This window comes from Ylistrum balloti, unplaced genomic scaffold (genome assembly GCF_031769215.1).
Source record: "Ylistrum balloti isolate Yb309-2 unplaced genomic scaffold, AGI_CSIRO_Ybal_v1 Utg369758, whole genome shotgun sequence".
Taxonomy (NCBI): Eukaryota; Metazoa; Mollusca; class Bivalvia; order Pectinida; family Pectinidae; genus Ylistrum; species Ylistrum balloti.
The window spans coordinates 90,228-107,785 of NW_026781958.1; the positions used below are offsets into that span (position 1 = coordinate 90,228).

Below are 17,558 nucleotides of genomic sequence, written 5' to 3' on the forward strand. Positions count from 1 at the left end.
ACATAGATATCTACATATTACATTTCATGAAAGGAAATTGATATTTTTTCTTTATGGAACATGATAATTAAATATAAAAAAGACATTCAACAAACAATGGTATTGTGTTGACATCAATAACTACAATATGTAAATGGAGAATGCGACGTACACAAATTTTAAACATGAAACAAGTCATTTAAATTTTTGGGTATTGAGAGTGTATTTTCTGGGATCGTTGAAACAGGAACGTATTGTACATAGTAGACATTTTGTAATTGTCACTGAAAACCTTTCTGTAAAAAATAATTGAAATCACTGCTGTGTTTTAGAGGTGTTCAAAAACACATAATGTCAAGGCATAACGGCAGACGTTGGCAAATCAAAATGGTTACTGAGCTTTCGTTCAGGTGATCCATGTAAGGAAGCTTTTAAGAAATTGTTGTTGGTTGGTTGGTCAGTGGGTTGGTTGGTCGGTCGGTTGGTTGGTCAGTGTGTTGGTTGTTTGGTTGGTCGGTTGTTTGGTTGGTTGGTCGGTTGTTTGGTTGTTCGGTTGGTTGCTTGGTTGGTTGTTTGGTTGGTCGGTTGTTTGGTTGTTCGGTTGTTTGGTTGTTCGGTTGGTTGTTTGGTTGGTCGGTTGTTTGGTTGTTCGGTTGTTTGGTTGTTCGGTTGGTTGGTTGGTTGGTCGGTTGTTTGGTTGTTCGGTTGTTTGGTTGTTCGGTTGTTTGGTTGTTCGGTTGGTTGTTTGGTTGTTCGGTTGTTTGGTTGTTCGGTTGGTTGGTTGTTTGGTTGGTCGGTTGTTTGGTTGTTCGGTTGGTTGTTTGGTTGGTTGGTTGTTTGGTTGTTCGGTTGTTTGGTTGTTCGGTTGGTCGGTTGTTTGGTTGTTTGGTTGGTCGGTTGTTTGGTTGTTCGGTTGGTTGGTTTGTTGGTTGGTTGGTTGTTTGGTTGTTTGGTTGGTTGGTTATTCGGTTGGTTGGTCGGTTGGTTAGCTACATGTTTTCCGTCGCTTTGACTCGTACTATTTCTAGGCGTTGTCTCACTGATGAACGTCAGTGCTCTGGCGACATGACGGGGCGACCTGCATCGTGACTCTCTCTAATTAAATAAGCCAACCAGTAAACTGATTACCTATCAATGGGATTTAACAGTTGATTTTTTTATGAAGAACAAACAAGAAAAAGTCACACCTCGTGTCATGCAAAACATAAACACTAATTTTTGTCCAACGACATAGCGTTTCCTGTGTTTGTTAATATTACAACAAAAAGATGATGATACACTATAAATTCAAAATAGTTTCCCGTCATATAATTTCATGAGTATTTTTCGCTGACTGATTTCTTTCAAGTTTTAGTCTATATTTATTTTAACATGCTGTTTCATGTTACAGACATGACAAGGTACAGAAAGACATAAATCACATCCACACATTATGATCACAGTAGGTCAAATGTAATTACCGCCACGCCCAAAATTGAAAAAAAAAAACAAAAAACAAAAGACAAAGAAAATAAACACAAAACAAAACATCAATATTGCCTTGTTTGCCAGTAGTTAAGGTTTCTCACATATCCTATATTTGAAGTTATATACAGAACACGTACAAATTTGATTTATAATAATATATGTAATTTATCAAACACTTTTTAAAGACTGATAAATGATAATGCTTATTATAGATATCGACCTACTATATACAGTGTCAGTTTTCACCTTAGTTTACAGTATACCTGATAGTAAATACTTTTTCTTGTTGTGTACGTACAAGTTTAAACAACTATGATCGATTAAAAAAGTATCATTTTGATAAACTGTTTATGTTAATTTATATAAATTCTGACAAGTTTAAATAAAATGGAACTCGACTTCTACCAAATTCTGGTTACAAGAATTACATAATATCTTCGGGTTATTGCAAAAATACGATATCTACATTCTTCTATAGTATCTGATGTGAATATTGGACTTTCAGAATCGATTTTATCAAAGTGCGGTTTAGTTTATATATATACAGGATCTAGTAAGTAATATCGATGATATGGTCCAATATCGGTACCAGGTCCTCACAAACAAATCTTCATTGAATGTCTATTTCTGAAATAGAATTGTAGATTTAGAATCAGTAAAGTAAAAACAATATTTTGTCGCATCTCGCTAATTTTGCTGAACTCGACTTGTGTGACTTGTTTGCCTTATTTGACTTAATTGGCTTGTTTGCCTTATTTAGCTTAATTGGTTTGTTTGCCTTATTTAGCTTAATTGGTTTGTTTGCCTTATTTAGCTTAATTGGTTTGTTTGACCTGTTTGGCTTGTTTGGCTTCAATATTCAATCCGACTACTCCCCTGTTCGAGGTTAACCAAGTACTGGTGATCATGGGTGGTGATTTATATCGAATTAGCCGAGACAAACTGACATGACCTATTTTCCATACTAATCAAAGATGTCCCTTCAACATAATGTTACATATATTTATATATCACTCTGTAATATACACATACATCTGTTCAATAACATAAAAAACGAAGTCTGTCTTACCCGACTGAATCGGCAGTGGAGAAACAAACTGACTCAGCAAAGAAAAGAATGACTCACAAGAAAGAAAGGAATGACTCACAAGAAAGAAAGGAATGACTCAGGAAATAAAGGAATGACTCACAAAAAAGAAAGGAACGACTCAGAAGAAACAAAGGAAAGACTAAGAAGAAAGAAAGGAATTACTCAACAGAAATAAAGGAATGACTCAGAAGAAAGAAACGAATGACTCAGGAGAAAGAAAGGAATGACTCAGTAGATAGAAAGGAACGACACAGAAGAAAGGAAGGAATGACTCAGGAAAGAAAGGAATGACTCAGGAAAGAAAGGAATGACTCAAGAAATAAAGCAATGACTCACCAGAAAGAAAGGAATGAATCAGGAAAGAAAAGAATAACTCACAAGAAAGAAAGGAATGACTCACAAGAAAGAAAGGAATGACTCAGGAGAGAAAGGAATGACTCACAAGAAAGAAAGGAATGACTCAGGAGAAAGAAAGGAATGACTCACAAGAAAGAAAGGAATGACTCAGGAGAAAGAAAGGAATGACTTAGAAGAAAGAAAGGAATGACTCAGGAAAGAAAGGAATGACTTAGAAGAAAGAAAGGAATGACTCAAGAGAAATAAAGGGATGACACAGGAGAAAGAAAGGAATGACTCACAAGAAAGAAAGGAATGACTCAGGAAAGAAAGGAATGACTGAGGAGAAAGAAAGGAATGACTAAGGAGAAAGAAAGGAATGACTCAGAAGAAAGAAAGGAATGACTCAGGAAAGAAAGGAATGACTTAGAAGAAAGAAAGGAATGACTCAAGGGAAATAAAGGGATGACACAGGAGAAAGAAAGGAATGACTCAAGAGAAATAAAGGAATGACTCACAAGAAAGGAGTGACTCAGGAGAAAGAAAGGAATGACTCACAAGAAAGAAAGGAATGACTCACAAGAAAGAAAGGAATGACTCACAAGAAAGAATGGAGTGACTCAGGAGAAAAAAAGGAATGACTCAAAAGAAAGAAAGGAATGACTTAGAAGAAAGAAAGGAATGACTCAAGAGAAATAAAGGAATGACTCACAGGAAAGAAAAGAATGACTCAGAAGAAAGAAAGGAATGACTCAGGAGAAAGAAAGGAATGACCCAGAAGAAAGAAAGGAATGACTCAGAAAAGAAAGGAATGACTTAGAAGAAAGAAAGGAATGACTCAAGAGAAATGAAAGGAATCAGGAATGACAGGAGAAAGAAAGGAAGAAGAGAAAGAAAGGAATGACTCAGAAAAGAAAGGAATGACTTAGAAGAAAGAAAGGAATGACTCAAGAGAAATAAAGGGATCACACAGGAGAAAGAAAGGAATGACTCAGGAAAGAAAGGAATGACTTAGAAGAAAGAAAGGAATGACTCACAAGAAAGAAAGGAATGACTCAGGAAAGAAAGGAATGACTCAGGAGAAAGAAAGGAATGACTAAGGAGAAAGAAAGGAATGACTCAGGAAAGAAAGGAATGACTCACAAGAAAGAAAGTAATGACTCACAAGAAAGAAAGGAATGACTCACAAGAAAGATAGGAATGACTCAGGAAAGAAAGGAACGACTCAGGAAAGAAAGGAATGACTCTGGAGAAAGAAAGGAATGACTCAGGAAAGAAAGGAATGACTCACAAGAGAGAAAGTAATGACTCACAAGAAAGAAAGGAATGATTCAAAGGAAAGAAAGAAATGACTCAGAAGAAAGAAGAAAATCACTCACAAGAAAAAAAGTAATAACTCACAAGAAAGAAAGGAATGACTCAGGAGAAAGAAAGGAATGACTCAAAAGAAAGAAAGAAATGACTCAGGAAAGAAAGGAATGACTCAGGAGAAAGAAAGGAATGACTAAGGAGAAAGAAAGGAATGACTCAGGAAAGAAAGGAATGACTCACAAGAAAGAAAGTAATGACTCACAAGAAAGAAAGGAATGACAAGAAAGAAAGGAATGACTCAGGAGAAAAAGGAAAGAAAGGAATGATGACACAGAAGAAAGAAAGGAATGACTCAGAAGAAAGAAGAAGGAGAAATAAAGGAATGACTCAGGAGAAAGAAAGGAATGACTCAGAAGAAAGAAAGGAATGACTCAGGAGAAAGAAAGGAATGACTCAGGAGAAAGAAAGGAATGACTCAGAAGAAAGAAAGGAATGACTTAGAAGAAAGAAAGGAATGACTCAGGAGAAAGAAAGGAATGACTCAGAGAAATAAAGGGATGAAGAAAGAAGAAAGAAAGGAATGACTCAAGAAAGAAAGAAAAAGGAATGACTCACAAGAAAGAAAGGAATGACTCAGGAAAGAAAGGAATGACTCAGGAGAAAGAAAGGAATGACTCAAGAGAAATAAAGGAATGACTCACATGAAAAAAAGGAATGACTCACAAGAAAGAAAGGAGTGACTCAGGAGAAAGAAAGGAATGACTCACAAGAAAGAAAGTAATGACTCACAAGAAAGAAAGGAATGACTCACAAGAAAGAAAGGAATGACTCAGGAGAAAGATAGGAATGACTCAGTAAAGAATGGAACGATACAGAAGAAAGATAGGAATGACTCTGGAAAGAAAGGAATGACTCAGGAAAGAAAGGAATGACTCAAGAGAAATAAAGGGATGACACAGGAGAAAGAAAGGAATGACTCACAAGAAGAAAGAAAGGAATGACTCAAGAAAGAAATGACTAAGGAAGAAAGAAAGGAATGACTCACAAGAAAGAAAGGAATGACTCACAAGAAAGAATGGAGTGACTCAGGAGAAAAAAAGGAATGACTCAGGAGAATGAAAGGAATGACTAAGGAGAAAGAAAGGAATGATTCAGGAGAAAGAAAGGAATGACTCAGGAGAAAGAAAGGAATGACTCATGAGAAAGAAAGGAATGACTCATGAGAAAGAAAGGAATGACTCAGGAGAAAGAAAGGAATGACTCACAGAAAGAAAGAATGCAAGAAAGGAATGACTCAGAGAAAGAAAGGAATGACTCACAAGAAAGAAAGGAATGACTCACAGAAAGAAAGGAATGAAGAAAGAATGAAAGAAAGGAATGACTGACAAGAAAGAAAGGAATGACTCAGAGAAAGAAAGAAAGGAATGACTCACAGAAGAAAGAAAGGAATGACTCAAGAAAGAAAAGAAAGGAATGAAAGGAATGAAAGGAAAATGACTCAAGAAAGAAAGAAGAAAGAAAGGAATGACTCAGAAAGAAAGAGAAAGAAAGGAATGACTCAGAGAAAGAGAAAGAAAGGAATGACTCACATGAAAGAAAGGAATGACTCAGAAAAGAAAGGAATGACTCAGGAAAGAAAGGAATGACTCAGGAGAAAGAAAGGAATGACTAAGGAGAAAGAAAGGAATGACTCAGGAGAAAGAAAGGAATGACTCAGGAAAGAAAGGAATGACTCAGGAGAAAGATAGGAATGACTCAGTAAAGAATGGAACGATACAGAAGAAAGATAGGAATGACTCTGGAAAGAAAGGAATGACTCAGGAAAGAAAGGAATGACTCACAAGAAAGAAAGGAATGACTCAGGAGAAAGAAAGGAATGACTCAGTAAAGAAAGGAACGATACAGAAGAAAGATAGGAATGACTCACAAGAAAGAAAGGAATGACTCAGGAGAAAGAAAGGAATGACTCACAAGAAAGAAAGGAATGACTAAGAAGAAAGAAAGGAATGACTCAGAAGAAAGAAAGGAATGACTCACAAGAAAGAAAGGAATGACTTAGAAGAAAGAAAGGAATGACTCAAGAGAAATAAAGGAATGACTCAGAAGAAATAATGGAATGACTCAGAAGAAATAAAGGAATGACTCACGAGAAAGAAAGGAATGACTCAGGAGAAAGAAAGGAATGACTCACAAGAAAGAAGGAAATGACTCAGAAGAAAGAAAGGAATGACTCAAGAGAAATAAAGGAATGACTCAGAAGAAATAATGGAATGACTCAGAAGAAATAAAGGAATGACTCACGAGAAAGAAAGGAATGACTCAGAAGAAAGAAGGAACTGACTCAGGAGAAAGAAAAGACTGACTCTGGTGAAAGAAAGGAATGACTCAAGAGAAAGAAAGGATTGACACAGGAGAAAGCAGCTCAATGATAGAATTATGAACTATGAAAAGTCGAATGAACGGAAACCAGGAATGTAACATAGTGCCTGATAGGTCGGGAAAGATTCACTCACTCAACCTATAACGTTATTTATTGATATATTCAAAGTTCCGGCATTATCCTTCAAAAGTGAACATGAAGAGAGATGCAAATTACCCCTCCACACACATTTCCTTGCTTCTTTTCACCCAATCTCTATCATACCTATTTTTAAAAATGAATCCTATACATGCAAAACTGAACGAAATATTTTTTTCGTTCCTTTATTTTTGGAATTTTTCAGGTACAAAAAATTGAACGCAGCTCTCAACCGAGAAATAGTAATGAATTCATTCAAAATATCAGATTTAAAATATATATATAATTATTCTAAAAAAATGAAATTTATCTAAATATCATCTTGTAATATACATGTAATTAAAAAAAAAGAGTTATAATCCTTGGTCGGGGCGAAGGCAAAACTGAACATAACATTTTCTTCATTCATTTATATTTAGAATTTTCCAGGGATGAAAAAATTGAACGCATCTCTCAACCGTGAAATAGTAGAGAATTCATTCAAAATATCAGATTTTAAAACAAATGCATTTTATTTTTTTGTCTTGTGATATACATATAATTTATTCAAAAAGAGTTATAATCCTTGGTCGGGGCGGAGGCCAGGTACGGCATACTAGTAAAAAGAGTTATAATCCTTGGTCGAGGCGGAGGCCAGGTACGGCATACAAGTAAAAAGAGTTATAATCCTTGGTCGGGGCGGAGGCCAGGTACGGCATACAAGTAAAAAGAGTTATAATCCTTGGTCGGGGCGGAGGCCAGGTACGGCATACAAGTAAAAAGAGAAGATAACAGTTCCGGCTTAAGAATGTAATATGTAATCATCTAATAGTATTCTGTGATAATACCATCATAGGATTTTTGATTTTGGCACAGTTATTGTTTTTACCAAACAGGGAAACACCTTTCATGTAATAGCTATATAACAATGCTGTTCACGCTGACAGAGCGGTTTCTGTGCTCAAAGTACTACTCTAACATATGATTGCGCCAATTGTAGTTTTCGTACATTGTCACCATAGCAATTACTAAGAAACCAAAAAACTATTATTGCGCATATTTATCAAAAAAGTAATTACAATGGTGTGTCCTACTTTTTCCTTGTGTCATTATTGCTGGTGACCTTGAAAAAAAAGAAAATACCAACATGCGAACAGAATCATAATCCAAACTAAAATTCAATAAAACTTGGGCAAAATACAAAAAGTATGAACAGAGGAAAGATAACGGAAGCTCCAGAAAATGTACAAGGAGGATATGATAGGATGTCTCGGAAAAAATCATCTACATCATCGGCAAAACCCGCCATGTAAAACATGGCCAATCTCGGTACTAATATCACGTTCTCAAAAGAGAACAGGGTAAACAACAACGGAACTTCCGACGCCGCTGGATCATTAATTAATCCCAACTTCGACCTGCATCTCTCAAAACCTTGTTGTAAGTGTTTGTCGGTTAGTTGAAGACTTCTTGCACGAGAATCTTGATATTAGGAACAGGCCCTCGAATATCAGTTCATCCGCAACATTTCAATACTTTAAGTCGGGGAATAAACGGATGCTGCTTTCCAGAAATGAGAAGTTTACAATAGGGAAATTGAAATCATTACGCTTATCATACAGGTTGGTGGAAAGCTGTCCATCTTGGTTTCGTTGTAGCAAAAGATCGAGGTAAGCGACTGGAAGAGAAAAGACTGTCCTTGATTTCTAATTGTGGTTGATATATACGATGATTCGGAGACAAGGCATCATCAATATCTTTGAAGTGAAATTGATAGACTTTGCAAGGTCAGTGTAACCTGTTTAGATAAGTTCGTCGATAAATTAAGCCACGTGCGAAAACAAAACAAGTGAACCAACAGAGAGGGGCATAGTTTCACATTGGTATGCTTGTCGGCCTTTCTGATCCGTCCTTGGATCAAAAGGACTCAACAATGAACCGAAAGGAACATACATCATTTCCACAGTGAAAACCCAAGATGGCCGCCTTTCAGCCATTTTACTTTTCTTGTCAGTTCCAACATCAAAGGCACAACAGTGACATATGGTATTTAGGAAATATCTATCCAGTACTTCTCGACAAACAACGGTAACAAATTATGACTTTGAAAAACTAAGATGACCGCCTGAAGGTTATCTTGCTTTTCCGATCAGTTTCAAAATGAACAATGCACAACTAGGAATCAAGGTTAATCTTCATGAAACTTGAGAATAATCCATACAGTACTTCTTAAGAAATAGCAAATAAATAGGCTGTAAACGGGCACTAAGCGTATACTGAAATGGGAACCGACATTTTATGTGCTTATTCACATGTATTTAACGAGCTTGAAGTACTTCGCTGTCGCCTCTCAGCAGACGAGAAAATACAGGGAAGTGAGAAGGATGGGTGTAGCAATGAGTTGATACTGGGAGAAGGGCGAGACAGCTATTTTTAATCGAGGAAAACACCGCGAGTTACCTCCCTTATATCGTCCATATGCGGGAAATAATTGCGTGAGACGCTAGTTGATTTAGGAAGTTTCACCTGTGGTAAAGGCTATTTTCTATCTTAGAATGATGTAAATTCCCATTTCGAAGATATGACAACATTTCCAATTTCATTTTTGCAGAATTTTTTAACATGTATATTTCGTTTTTTTTTTTAATGAGATTTAATATGGAACAAGATTTGGACATTTTTTGAAAATTCTTTCCAGATTTTCTTGAAAATTTGCAAGCAATCTTTCACATTACTCTGTGAATATTATTATAGGAAGAGAACGTGTGTTTCCCCTTATAACCCTATAAAATTGAGTACACTGATAGTCACTGCTATCATATTAATGCCATTTTTCTAAGTTTGTAAAAAACAAATAAAAAGAAATTAATAGAAAAATAAAAGAAGATGTACAAAAGCTATAATTATACTTGTGATATGCGCTGCTCTACGATACACTGCATTACTGCAACAAGGAATAGAATCTTAAAATTTTGAGGATGAAATTGAGTTCATCACGTTCATTTTTTCAGTATGTTTCATAAAAAAATATTATTTTATAATTTGCTTTTGGTGGGTTTTTTTGTTTTATTTTTTTGTTTTTTTTTCTGTTGTTTGCTTGCCTTTATTCCAGTACACGGAATCGTTTGATTCCTAACAGTGCACATACCGTAACACGGTGAAGTCTAAGGCTGTAATAACTTGATCTGACATCGTACGCATGCGCACTCAGGATGGTTAGGTAATGTTTCCATTATTTTTCTTTCTTTCCTTATTATACTCGATATCAGTAAGTTACGTTAACTATACCTGTAATGCATTTCCACATAACTTTGATTCACTTTGAGCAGGGTCGCTAGATTTGTTACGGGTCTTTATAACGTTGAGTTAATTTGAAACGAACATTGACGAATATTGTGGTTACGTTGTCACAACTTCAGATCAATAGAATGCATATTTTATCAGTTTTATTTATGTCAAATATTCGTTGTCACAACTTCAGAAAAATAGAATGCACATTTTATCAGTTTTATTTATGTCAAATATTTAGATAAGTTTATCAAGTTATAAAAAGACACACTTCAAAGTTATCTTTTGAAGATTCAAATATTTAATTGAAAAGGGTAAGTATGAGAATGCGATTGCTGGTATTCTTTCCGGATTTCCACTACCCGTTATCTGCTTTACATTTTACACACCAAGAACTCGAGACTTTGTATGTTGCGTTGATATAAAAATCAGAGGCGTTCCGGATGCGCCGAGAGATATAGGAGCATTCATTGTTTATGATTTTGAAATTTAATATTACAGATCAAATATTGATGCGGAACGCCAGAGGCCATTGGGATATGGGTCACCTGTTTATCTTTTTGACACATGATAAACAACGTAATGTCAGATGATTGTATAGTTTAAATAACTGTGAACTTTTCAGTCGACGTATGAATGTACCGTCTATTTTTGTCTCTGGCTATTTATAGTAAGTGCACCTTTTTGGAAATACCCCAGCTTTTCTTAGACCCAAAATACGGACTGCGGAATGGTATTTACGGATCGCTAAAACACGGAACCGTCATTATTGTCTCACTTTAAAAAAGATGAACAGTGTAATGAAATTAAGTTTTGACAAAGAATAAAAACATTTTACTCGTTTGAAATTTTTTTTCATCGATAATTTAAGAATGATAGGAGCAAGATTATTGAATTGCTTTCGTAATTCAACCTCTAACCTCTCAAACGTTACATTTTTGCACCCTTACCTACACTTTTATGCTAATTAATGATGAATAATCAACTCCTTTGTTTTCTTGGGGGGAGAATAGAGCAGGAAGAAAGAGAAGGGCAAAAAAAAGAGGAAAAAGAAAATCGATAGCTTGTGACAGACGATGGACAACGAAATGTGGGGAAGTATAGTGACTCAAAACGAGCAATGTCATGTATTGAAATCAAAACTTTTGTTGAACAAAAAAATTAATCACATAACTTCAAATGTGTTCAATAAAAAAAAACGTACATTGCAACTTTTGGTTCGCATTTTAACATGCAATGAATAGTTTTTTTTTATTCCATTGAAAAGAAATAATTGAATTATCCTTTCATTGTTCTGTTTTTCTTCCTCGTTTTCATTTAGACGTCAATTTGATGACGTCACTGAGAAGAATAGGTTGTGAGGAGTCCCTCTGGACAAACGTTCTCCTCATCCTTCAAGTCAATAACCAAATTCCCCTCCGTTTCAGAGTCCGCAGTTGATGGGCGGGGTTGGAACACACCCACTTCCGACACTTTGGGATACCCAATAAGCGATTCTACTGAACTTTGATTTTCCGGATAGAAAGGGGTCCTTGGAGATTGGAAGTCCTGAACAGACTGTTCCGACCGGGGTTCTGGACTGTGAAAATCCCCACTGTATGTCACATCCTGTTGGGCTGTTGGAAACAAACGAGGGACAGGATTGTAAGGATACATGTAGGGAGCCCTTGGGTACATCGGCATACTGCCCCGGGGTGAGAGGGGATTGGGGATTGTGTTGGTTGGAGGTAGCGGAGCGTGGAATCCTGGATTATACCCCTGGAAGCCGAGAAACCCCATTCCTACAAATAGAATGGACATCCTTTCATGAGTGTATTTGTGATAACTATGTCATGTTTTTTCTTCCTTCTTTCTTTCTTTCCTTCCTTCTTTCTTTACCATTTTTCAAATAGTTAAAAATCTTCTTCAGTTGAATAATAACAAATTAAGTTTGTTGATGTATCTCAAATTAATTGCAACAATCACAATATATAGTGTCATGTTACATAACGAATGTAATTACCTTCCGTTCACTAGGCAGGTGTTCGCATTGGATAACTGATCATGTTCAAGTTAAACAATGTTGAATGAGACATTTCAAGCTAATCCAGAGCACATTAGTTTAGTTAAAACATATTTTATTTGACCAAAAATCAAATGGAATTGGACTCAAGTTAAACAACTTAGGAACGTCCTCTTCCATAAACAATTATACAAGGTTACATGCAGATGTGGCAGCATTTCATCAAACATTAAATCATTGATTTATACATAAAATGAGCACATTAGTCGCCCAGAGAAAGCAAAATATTTTTATTTGTAATCAATCATGAGAGAGACGAAATTGGAAATACTCTGTGTCCAAAATCAGTTAATTAACCCGGCTTTAACCTAAAACATCTTACTTTTTAAATTTTCAAACTTTTCATCAAAATAATTACCGACACCTCCTGTGCCTGCTGGTGTCAGGTCAGTCTTTGGTTCCGTCGTGATCGTGTCCAAAGCTCTGTTCATGGCGACGTCAATCTTCTCTATCGCTTTTTGAGTATCTCCGTCACATGACTTCAACACGGCTCCTAACTTCTCCACGTCGTAGTGGGGATACCGGTGGATGAGAACTTGTAGGGAATCTGTCAAAATAGGTCTGTCAAATAAATTATCAAAAGGTAATTATGGTATCATGAATTATGTTTTCACCAGAACTCACCAGACAAAAGTCATTACGTTGGTACATTGCTAGTATTTATATATGTGTTTTGGGAATTTCAAATATAGCCATAAGATTAAAAAAGTTAACTGGGTTTTAATACAGTAGATAAATAAAATAGATAAATAAATAAATAAATTAATTAAAATAAATAATTTTAAAAAAATAATTAAACATAGACTCGGCACTTTTGTCTTTCTTCTCCCTCCCGAAATACAGCTGATATCCAAGGACAGTGACTATGTATTCTCCATACCTGTATTAAGGGGCGTTGGTGCCACCAGCCCCATATCTTCCTCCTGTTTCCAGAGACGTCTCAGAGCGATCTGTTCCTTTGAATTTTGTTGGCGTTTCATCAACAGAAGGCAGTTTTCACATGTGCAGTTCTTCCATTGACAGAATCTTTTGTGTCCCTTTAGGACCGTGATGATCCCGTGGTTTCGGCACCGGCAACATTTAGGGGAGCGCAGTGTGGACAAGACCGCGGCTCGCTTTGGTTCCTTCTGGCTGGACATAAGCTGTAGGAAATCTTAAGCATGCTGATGTGGTTCTTTGTGATAAAGGAACTTCAACTGGTTTTCATTTTATACAGTGAAGTTTTATGAAGCGAGTCTTAAAGGGTATTTTTTATATTATTTTTCGGACTTTGGCGAATAAAGAAACAGTTACATTCTGACAGGTTTTGAAGTCAAAATAAGGAGGACAAAATCAAACGAAGGCAGCCATTTTTTATGTGCCATTTTCAATTCAGGATGTAATGTCATTGTTCATATCAGGACATCACGATCGATTTCTGAATGACCAGTCAAAAACGTCCAGGCGGATTGTGTGATAAAAAGAACTTACTAGACCAGGGAAAACGACGGTTTTTCTCATATCTATATGATCTCTACTATGCTGTTACTTTTCAAACCTAAACGACTTTGTCCTAAACAATTTACACCTACTTGATTTCTATAAATCTGATTCCAATAACACTGAGCACGTGTTCCAAACTCAAGCAGACAACTCCCCGATTGTTTGTTCAAATGCAAAGGTCTATAGAACGCATGAGGACATATTTGTACTCAAGATGAATCCAGGATTCCAACCCTGACACTAGTCTATATGTTTAAATGTTCTGAGACAATAAAATATTGATTTAAAAAAATGTATTTTATTTGAATATTCTATTCGACAACTGAAGACAATATTGTTATTAGTTCCAAACAGATTAGAAAAACATGATGTACTACACAAAAATGTTTTAATCATGCCATCCATCTATTCGATTGATCAATCGATTTAGTGAATAAAACGATATTTGCTTTGTACATTAAGATCAACCTATATTTTGACTCGTGGCTTGTAGATCTATGATCAGACCCGTTCTTATTCAATATAAAACAAAATACTTTACACACTTTTCTGGCAGTAGGAAACGAAATGTGTACCATTCACAAATTACCAACCGGAACTTTTTGATACATTCAGAATTTTAGAAAGTTTTTAATCCATGGTCAAATTTCTCATCCCCACCCTCACCACTCCCAGAAAAAATGTCACGCATCAGAAGAGATCTAAAAATACGCCGGTAACGATTCTTCTGGTCCTTGTGGCGATGCTATCTTTTACAGTTGTCTATTTCAGATGGAATCAATATCAGTTCGATTGATGAAATTAACCACAGTGATGTTGATAACGATGTACACATATTGTTTTGACACAATGTTCAAATGTAAACCATACCGGGTTCTCGGACCGTCGGACGAAACACAGTGTAAAAACGAACTTTGTACATTTTCTCGTAAGAACTTAAGACGGAATCATTCCTTGTAGTAATAAAAGTACACAAATAACATGCATTCTCAAATCATACCTGTTTCTGATTGTTGAGTCTCCAGTTCTTTGATATCCATTCACTCACTTGATTGGGGTACCGGGTGATCACGTGACTTGTTCAACCGTGGGAAAGTGTTGACGGCGACCATGCACCTATTGCACCCAACATCAAGTTTTGTTTGACAGAATACAACTTTCGTCGAATATCTTGTCTCTAAACTTGTGAATAGGAGAGTTTCAAAAATGGAAAGTTATGGTCGTATTACGTAGAATATCTGGACGGCCTATATTTATTTCAAATCATGAAAATCACAAAATGTGTGTTTTATAGAGAAAACTGAGGTACTGAAGATGTTTTTAAACAAATCCCAGAAAAAAGTGTCTGTTAGAATTTGGAAAAGCTCCAGCGCCAACTTCAATCACGAATTCGAATCAATTATTAATTATCTAATATCATTAAGATGAAGTAGTGATGTAATTAATTCATTAAAAATTATCGTTAAGTCGATTTAATGAACTTTTTTCTAACTTGAAGTAAATTTTTATATAATAACAATGTTATCAAAAGCCCTGAAGAGCTCTGAAATGTAATAAGGATATGTTGAAATTGTGTTGCATAGAGGAGAGGAGAGAGATGTTTAAGTAAAGTAAGAAATATTCACTGCAGTATCGTGTAATCGGTCCGGAAGGGACACGTCAATTTAGCATTAATAATCAGCAGTGATGTTGAGTAGATTTCGATCATTTGTCTGTGAGTGTGTCTCAGATAATTCTACAGATCGTTACACATACTTTTAATAAAATATTTTATCAACATTAGCGCATATACGTAGGCAAGTGTTCATACTGTAAAAGGAAAAGTGATATTATATGAAACTAAATCTTATCGGAAATCCGACAATGAAGCGATGTCTTTCCCAAAAATTCAAGTGTCATATATATGAAAATAGATAATGCTCAAGTATTCACTTGCATCGTTTTATATCATATAAAGTCGTGTGTAAACGGAGGGGAAACACCGAAATAGAACCTTCTGCTTTAACCAATATTTCGATGTTTATTGTGTAAATAAGATGCATAATGAGTTTAGTTGTAACACAACTTCTATACAACTGACAATATGTGATATGTGTAAAAGAAGGTTAATAAATTGGTAGAAAAACAAAAAATCTTGTATCATGCCTCTTCAAATTCTCAGTCACGATCAACATCAACTTCGTCTTATCGGTTGAACCTTTCACATAGATGACGCTGTCTATTTTTACTGTCTTGGGACCTTTACAGCAGAAACTGCATAACAGGTTATAAATATCATAAGGATTGAGGTCTGATTGTAGGTGTGTTTCGTCGCCGCCATCTTTATTATGTTCCCTCTGCACCAAGCACACAGGAAAATATGAGATTGAAAAGGGTTGGGAGTTCTTGTAGTCTTAAAAGCTCCCGTTTGTTTGTTGTTTTATTTATATATTTATTTTGTTTGTTTGTTGTTTTTGTTTTTTTTCCATTTCTTTTTTTATTTTCCCCCGAAAGGCAAACTGTTACACTTCTGAATTATCTGGGGCCATGTGTATGTTGTTTTACTTAAGAAATGTCCAAAAACTTTTTTTTTCATATCTGAAACTGTATTTTAAGTTTAATGTCTAACAATCTTGTAGAGACATGGCGGTGAAGTTTTGTGTTTGTTTTTGTATGTTTCCAAAGTCACATGTCTCGGTCTTCTAATTTCAAAAGGGGATGTCTATTATTTTTTACATTTCTACAGTGAAATATAGAGAAATATCTGATAGATGATTCTGTGCTCTGCACTCGTGAAAGATACTAAAATATTAGACACACTTGTGAAACTTATTTGTAATTACTAAAGACACTATTGATATCTATATGTCAATGGGTCGAGAGGTCACCTTTACATCTTCAGAATTAATCATATGTATGTCTAATTAAATGCACTATAAACAATTTCTTTACATTTTAAACGTTTGTATAAGAGAAGAGGTGCCAGGAAAACAGACAGATGTTAAAATGTGAGAGTATGAATGTGTAAAAACAATGTGAATATTTTAGTCAGATAAAAGTTCTTATTGCATTCACTACATTAGTTTTGGGCTTTATACAGTTTTTAGGTAGTAAATTAAATTTTAGTGTCATTTCCTCATACTGTTAAATATATATTGTCTTTACATATGACAGAGAGAGTTCACCACAATCTTTCCCTAACGCCGTATAAATAAAATTTATCACGACTTGCTTCCATTTTATCTATACACGAGACCATTTACAGATGTCGTGGTCGGGTTGTGTCGTCAGCACAGTTATAAGTTTGTAGTACTGTACTGCGAGGACTCGGATGTCTGTTTGGGTTGTGTCGTCAGCACAGTTATAAGTTTGTAGTACTGTACTGCGAAGACCCAGATGTCCGTTTGGGTTGTGTCGTCAGCACAGTTATAAAGTCTGTAGTACTGTACTGCGGGGACTCAGATGTCTGATCGGATTGTGTCGTCAGCACAGTTATACGTTTGTAGTATTGTACTGCGAAGACCCAGATGTCTGTTTGGGTTGTGTCGTCAGCACAGTTATAAGTTAGTGCTGTACTGCGAGGACTCAGATGTCGTGGTCGGGTTGTGTCGTCAGCACAGTTATAAAGTTTGTAGTACTGTACTGCGGGGACTCAGATGTCTGATCGGATTGTGTCGTCAGCACAGTTATAAGTTTGTAGTATTGTACTGCGAAGACCCGGGATGTCTGTTTGGGTTGTGTCGTTAGCACAGTTATAAGTCTGTAGTACTGTACTGCGGGGACTCAGATGTCTGATCGGATTGTGTCGTCAGCACAGTTATAAGTTTGTAGTATTGTACTGCGAAGACCCAGATGTCTGTTTGGGTTGTGTCGTCAGCACAGTTATAAGTTAGTACTGTACTGCGAGGACTCAGATGTCGTGGTCGGGTTGTGTCGTCAGCACAGTTATAAAGTTTGTAGCACTGTACTGCGGGGACTCAGATGTCGTGATCGGATTGTGTCGTCAGCACAGTTATAAAGTTTGTAGTACTGTACTGCGGGGACTCGGATGTCTGTTTGGGTTGTGT

The 17,558-nt window shown here is 36.0% G+C and overlaps 1 protein-coding gene across 1 annotated transcript; it reads right to left on the minus strand.

The window, feature by feature from the left end:
- Positions 1-11,306: 11,306 nt before the first annotated feature.
- LOC132543605 (uncharacterized) lies at positions 11,307-13,169 on the minus strand. Its single transcript, XM_060207118.1, has 3 exons — positions 12,911-13,169; positions 12,389-12,577; positions 11,307-11,749 (listed from the first exon to the last, which is right to left on the minus strand). The coding sequence occupies exons 1-3, from the start codon at positions 13,167-13,169 to the stop codon at positions 11,307-11,309; spliced, it is 891 nt and encodes a 296-aa protein (XP_060063101.1).
- Between the last annotated feature and the right edge of the window lie 4,389 nt (positions 13,170-17,558).

What these genes read in the sequence shown, in the direction of transcription:
- LOC132543605 (XM_060207118.1), bottom strand. Translation starts at nt 13,169, where the DNA reads ATGTCCAGCCAGAAGGAACCAAAGCGAGCCGCGGTCTTGTCCACACTG. An exon ending in ACCAACGCCCCTTAATACAG is followed by an intron (nt 12,578 to 12,910) that starts GTATGGAGAATA and finishes CTATTTTGACAG; the next exon opens with ATTCCCTACAAGTTCTCATC. An exon ending in AGCAGGCACAGGAGGTGTCG is followed by an intron (nt 11,750 to 12,388) that starts GTAATTATTTTG and finishes TTCTATTTGTAG; the next exon opens with GAATGGGGTTTCTCGGCTTC.